This window comes from Populus euphratica, unplaced genomic scaffold (genome assembly GCF_000495115.2).
Source record: "Populus euphratica unplaced genomic scaffold, PopEup_1.0 scaffold227.1, whole genome shotgun sequence".
Taxonomy (NCBI): Eukaryota; Viridiplantae; Streptophyta; class Magnoliopsida; order Malpighiales; family Salicaceae; genus Populus; species Populus euphratica.
In genome coordinates this window covers 213,026-218,466 of record NW_011500104.1, presented here as the reverse complement: position 1 = coordinate 218,466, position 5,441 = coordinate 213,026, and the positions used below count along the sequence as shown (strand labels likewise).

Here is a 5,441-nt window from a genome sequence, read left to right as displayed (position 1 = left end):
TTTTTAATTTAATTTGAAATGATTAAGATTATCCAATACTCTACATGTGAAATATACAAATTTTCATGTCTGTCTAAATTTGTTTTTGGATGATAAAAATGGCTGTTTTTAAAAATAAAAATAAAAATAAAAATAAAGGTGTTATTTAGTGTCACTATATGGTGTCTTGTTTTATATTTTTTTGACAAAGAATTAATAAATGTTTTTGGATGTATTGTTACTTTCTTTTTTCCGTGTGTGAGTAATTTCAAAAATTAAAATAGGCTTGTTCAAAAAGAGTTGATTACATTTTCAATTCTTGATTTTTTAAATTTTTTTCATTTTAAGTGGCTCTGTTTTTAGTCATGTTATCCAAGTCAATCATTTTTTTTTCATATGTTTTATTTTAAAATAATCGTTGTTGAATTAATACGTGTCACGATTACATGCTAGGTGAGTACAGATTTTCTTGTTTGTTTCCAATCAAGTGTGTGTTTTTTTCCGTGTTTGTATTTTAAATTATTTAATTTAAATGTCTCAACTTTAAATAATTTACCAATCATGTTTTTTTAATTCATTGGTTAGTGGTTAATGTTTATGCCACTTGACATCCTATGTTATATATTTTTTTAAAAAAATTAATGAATAATGATGGATTTTTCTAATAATCACGGTCGTGAAATTATTATTTTTAAAAAATAATTGAATTTTATAATTTGTCAAAATAAAGGCAGATAAATGTTTAATTATAATGAAAGTGAGTGAAATTAAATGTATTCAAAATCTATTTTTCCTTTTCTTTTTTCTAAAGACTTGCTAGTTTTATATTATATTTTTTAAATTTGAATGAATTTGATATATTTTATTTTTTTGTTTTTTTATTTATTTTTTTGTTTAGATACGAACCAGTATAAAGATGTAAAGTAGGCATTAAAATAATTTATTTAAATGCGTGTGAAATAGAGTAAAATACATTTAGCAATGTATTAATGATTAATACTTCATTATTATTGTCATGACATAATCAATTAAATAATGTATTATTATTATTATTTTTATATCTGTAACTAATAGTATATCATTGCACTCCTTAATTCTTAAATTAATTATGTATACTATATATTTTTTCTTCAACATCCTTGTTAAGAAAATAATTAATCTCGACAAAACAATAAACATAGAAAATGTTTTTTTAATAAAAAACCAAAATAGAAAACAGTACGAAGTAGACTCCAAGTGTAAGAGACCAACTTCAATGATCAGAAAAAGCATGGATTTCAATTTTAGTCGATAAAAAAGAGGAAGCTGCAAAACTGCTACAACACCCTCTCAATTACTGTAAAATATTCTCCACATCCAAAAAAAAAAAAAAGAAAAAGAAAAAAGATGAAGCTACAATACTGCTACAGCACCTTTCCATTACTGTAAAATAAAATAAAATACAGGTTTGTTTGAAAATATAGTTGTGATTATTTTTTAAATAATTTTTTATTAAAATATATATTAATAATATTTTTTTATTTTTAAAAAATTATTTTTGATGTTAGTATATTAAAATAATTTAAAAATATTAAAAATATATTAATTTAAAATTAATAAAAAAATAATTTTTTTTTAAAATATATATAAAATACAGAAATAAACAGGCATTTAGTTATAGCGACGAGGGGTAGGAGAGCTCAAGCTAGTATTTTAATGGATTTTCTGTGGTGGGGGTGCGTGGGGCAGAGTGCAAGAAACTAGTTGGGTGGCGAGTGGGAACACGTCATTGTCTGCAAGTCCCGACAAGGTATCGAAAGCCAAGGTCTGGAACATGACTCAAATAAAATACAAGGCCCCTGCCGTCTCTACTGCAATCTGGACCCAACCTGCTGGCCGCTGGTGAGGAGGTCTAATACATTTCTCACAGCTACCCATAATTATATCGATCTATCTGCTCTTATCTTGTCTCTGTAAAATTCAATCCATTTTTCGGTGCCCGTGTCCTAGCAGTGGTTGTTGCCTTTTTGAAGCTTTCCTTCTCCCTTCGGTTTTGTGTTCCCAAAGTGGTAAGTAAAGGCCGCAGCTTGATGCTCACTTTTGGCCCATGTCAATAAAAAGTTCCGCCTGTGACCCACTTTAGAATCGTCAGAGCCGTTTCCCTGGTTCGCAATTGCCCGTCCAACTAAACCAGGGTGGAATTAGAATTGCTTCAGAATCTCTTATACTAATCCTGTTCCTTTCTCGTTTTTACTAACACACGACTCTGTCCTCTGTGCATGCTTGTTCTAACCAAGAAATAAAAAAATCACTGTTATGAATTTGAGACTTCCATGAACCGGGATCCAAACCGATTTTTTGAAATAAATTTTACCAGATCTCGGACCAATGCCCATGGATTCTAAGCTCAATTGTGTCAAGAACTTAAAAGAGGAGGAGGCACAAAGGGAGGCCTATATCCCTTCGAGGGGAAACAGAGTGTGCATCGCCCGTGAGCACAAGTCCATACCTTCAACAATTATGACCAAGATAAGCCCAGAAGGCCTCACCTATGATAGAAAATAAATGGGCCGGATTCTCAAGGGACTGGCATGTTAATGATGTGTTTGGGCCAGCCCAGGATTGTTTCAATAGTTAAACGCTCATTCAACTTGTCGTGCTGAAGGATACAACGATTTTCTGGAAGTAGCCACACCAGAAGATAATCCTCGCATCCAATCCCATTGTTCTCGTTATCCATATCAATCAGAAGTCAGAACAGAGGATGCCTTAGGAATCAAAAACGAAAATGGCTCATCTTCTTAACGTTTCTTTGTGCACCAAAATTCCACCAAAACCCCCTCTCTCACTAACCAAACCTTCCCTCTCAATCCCACGCTTCCTTTCCCTCTCCCGCTCTCGCTGTCCCAACCCGCAGGTAAGTTACACCACATCTCACTCTTCTTCTTATTCTTCTTCTTTTATTCGGTTTTAGCGAAGTTCACTTACTCGTTGTTTCTTCAACAGCAGGCATTGATACTAAACAAGCAACTGCTAGAAGATTTTGCAAAGACAGGCTTGCTTGCTCTTCTCTCTGTCTCTCTCTCTTTTACTGATCCTGCTCTTGCATTCAAGGTTAAAAAGCTGAGGATCTCGTTGTTTCTTTATTTGTCTAGTTCTGTTTGCTGTGTTTGAACTTATGTGTTGATATCTTTTTTTTAATTAAATGCGACCAGAAAAAGAAATAGAACTGTTGCTTCATTTATTGATTTATCTGGCAATGTGGATTGTGTGAAGGGAGGAGGACCGTATGGTTCTGAAGTTACGAGGGGCCAGGATCTTACTGGCAAGGATTTCAGTGGCAGAACTTTGATCAAGCAAGATTTTAAGACGGTATATGCTTTAGTTCTATTTCTTCTTTCGTTCTTTCTTTATTTTATATATGTATTTTCAAAGTTTGAGTGAGTTTGTCGCTGGTTAATTTCTTTGTAATGGAGCGATTGAGTTTCTAACTGTTGTGTGTTTCAGTCCATCCTAAGACAAGCCAATTTCAAAGGTGCAAAGTTGCTGGGAGCTAGCTTTTTCGATTCTGATTTAACAGGTTCTTTAACCTTGTATTCTGTTTCTATTTTACGATTCTGTGATCTGGGATTGAAAAGTTATCGACACACATTTCGTAAGCTAATTAATTGGAAAATTAGAATTTTCAACTTTATGAAACTGGAAGTTTTGGTTTAGGCGTGTGCATGTAGGCAGAGTTCTTTGAACTAGGATGGTGTGTTATATATTCTTAATGTTTGTGTGTTTGAAATGCAAGCAAGATGCTTCTTAATTGACACGGGTTGATGTGTTTTTATTCATTTCAAAGGGGTTAGAATTGGAGTTTCTGTTTTTTCTAGCTTAGAAGGTAGCATAAAATTGACAATGTGAGGCAGATTAAGGAGAGATGCTAGCATGGGACTCAAACTGTTGGGTACTTACAACCTCTAATACATACAGGCTGGAAGGAAGTTCCGGATCTATATGAGAATTTTTGATGTAAATGGATGATCGGAGGATCTATATGCCTTCTGAGAATTTTTGATGTAAATGGATGATCGCCTAGTGCTAACAGTTTGAAATGTGTGTGTACTATTGTAGGTGGAAGAATAATTTTTTCTTAAATGTGCACATAGATAACACTGGTTTTAAGGTGTATGATAAACACGATGTTGTTGCTATGGTTCAGAACTTGTCAAATTTAGCTATGCATGTTGCAGCTGTTCTAGAAAATATGGTTCTCTTCTTATGCTTCCTGGATAATGGTTTCTTGTTTCATTTTTTCTGTTTTGGCATGTGATATAGGGGCTGATCTTTCAGATGCTGACCTTAGAAGTGCGGATCTCTCTTTGGCGAATGTGGCAAAGGTGGTTATTCTTTACAGCTTTTGAAAGCTACTATCTTAGATGCCTAGTAACGAGACTAGAAGTACTTCAACAATGCAGTCATTTTTCCATGTTGTCTTAGTAATATAATTACCTTTCCAGCAACTTCCTTGGGGTACCTTCCTATGTAAATGTGTTTTCAGATGCACATTCAATTTACTAACAGCAACAGCCTGCCTGCAGACATGGTAGTAGTTGATGCACTCCAGTATAATTTGTTGAACCTTAAAGAATTTATCTTAATTCTATTGCTTCATGAAATACTTTTGGTGATGTCTTACTTCTGACTTCACCACTTTCTGCAGGTAAATTTGAGCAATGCTAACTTGGAAGGTGCACTTGCTACCGGCAACACATCTTTTAGAGGATCAAATATAACAGGAGCTGGTATGTTGCATCACTGGTTTTACTGTCAAGAACATCTATCTGTTGAAGAGGTCATGATATAAAAATTAGACTCTTCTCATTAGCAACAGAGCTAATTCTATTTGTGCCTTGTGTCATCACTCTAGGAGCCAAACACTTTAGTGATGACAGCTAGTTGTAAAATTTGTTTTTCTGCTTCCATCCTGAGATGTGTTTTAGAGATTGGAGGTGCTATAGAGGAGAGTGTGTGTGTAATAACTGGTATGTTTCTGTTGTTTGATTGACTTCGTGTGTGATCAGATTTCACAGATGTGCCTTTGAGAGAGGACCAACGTGAGTACTTGTGCAAAGTTGCCGATGGGTAAGACCTACGTATTGCTTGTAAAATACAATTGTCTGTCTATTTTGAATAGATCCACATTAAAAACAGCCATTTCTCATCAGGGTGAATCCAACTACTGGAAATGCAACACGCGATACATTGCTTTGCAACTAGTTTACTTTCACATTGAAGTGCTGAAAAACAGGGAAGCGGCACCAGTGCATCTGTAACAGCTGCAACTTTCATTTTAGCTCAGGTTTGCAATCAACTTGTTGTAAGTAATGTAAAATATCAAATCAATAGTGCTGCTTTTATTCTCATCTATATAAGAAGTATACATGCAACTGTATAATGAATCAAACATCTATCATAAACTGGATTCTTTTGCCACC

General features: G+C 34.0%; 1 protein-coding gene across 4 annotated transcripts; it reads left to right on the top strand.

The window, feature by feature from the left end:
- Window positions 1–2,620: 2,620 nt before the first annotated feature.
- On the top strand, window positions 2,621–5,441 carry LOC105109579 (thylakoid lumenal 15 kDa protein 1, chloroplastic-like). Of its 4 annotated transcripts, XR_839282.1 has the most exons (9): window positions 2,621–2,875; window positions 2,965–3,072; window positions 3,235–3,330; window positions 3,466–3,538; window positions 4,282–4,343; window positions 4,464–4,549; window positions 4,667–4,748; window positions 5,028–5,088; window positions 5,172–5,441. XR_839282.1 is itself a non-coding variant. In XM_011004326.1 (8 exons), exons 1-8 carry the CDS (start codon window positions 2,747–2,749, stop codon window positions 5,221–5,223), a joined length of 660 nt encoding a protein of 219 aa, XP_011002628.1. In that variant the 5' UTR covers window positions 2,621–2,746; the 3' UTR covers window positions 5,224–5,441. The 4 variants fall into 4 exon arrangements, 3 of the variants coding, with proteins under 3 accessions (XP_011002628.1, XP_011002627.1, XP_011002629.1); XM_011004326.1 differs by lacking the exon at window positions 4,464–4,549 and having other exon boundaries at window positions 2,968–3,072; XM_011004325.1 differs by lacking the exon at window positions 4,464–4,549.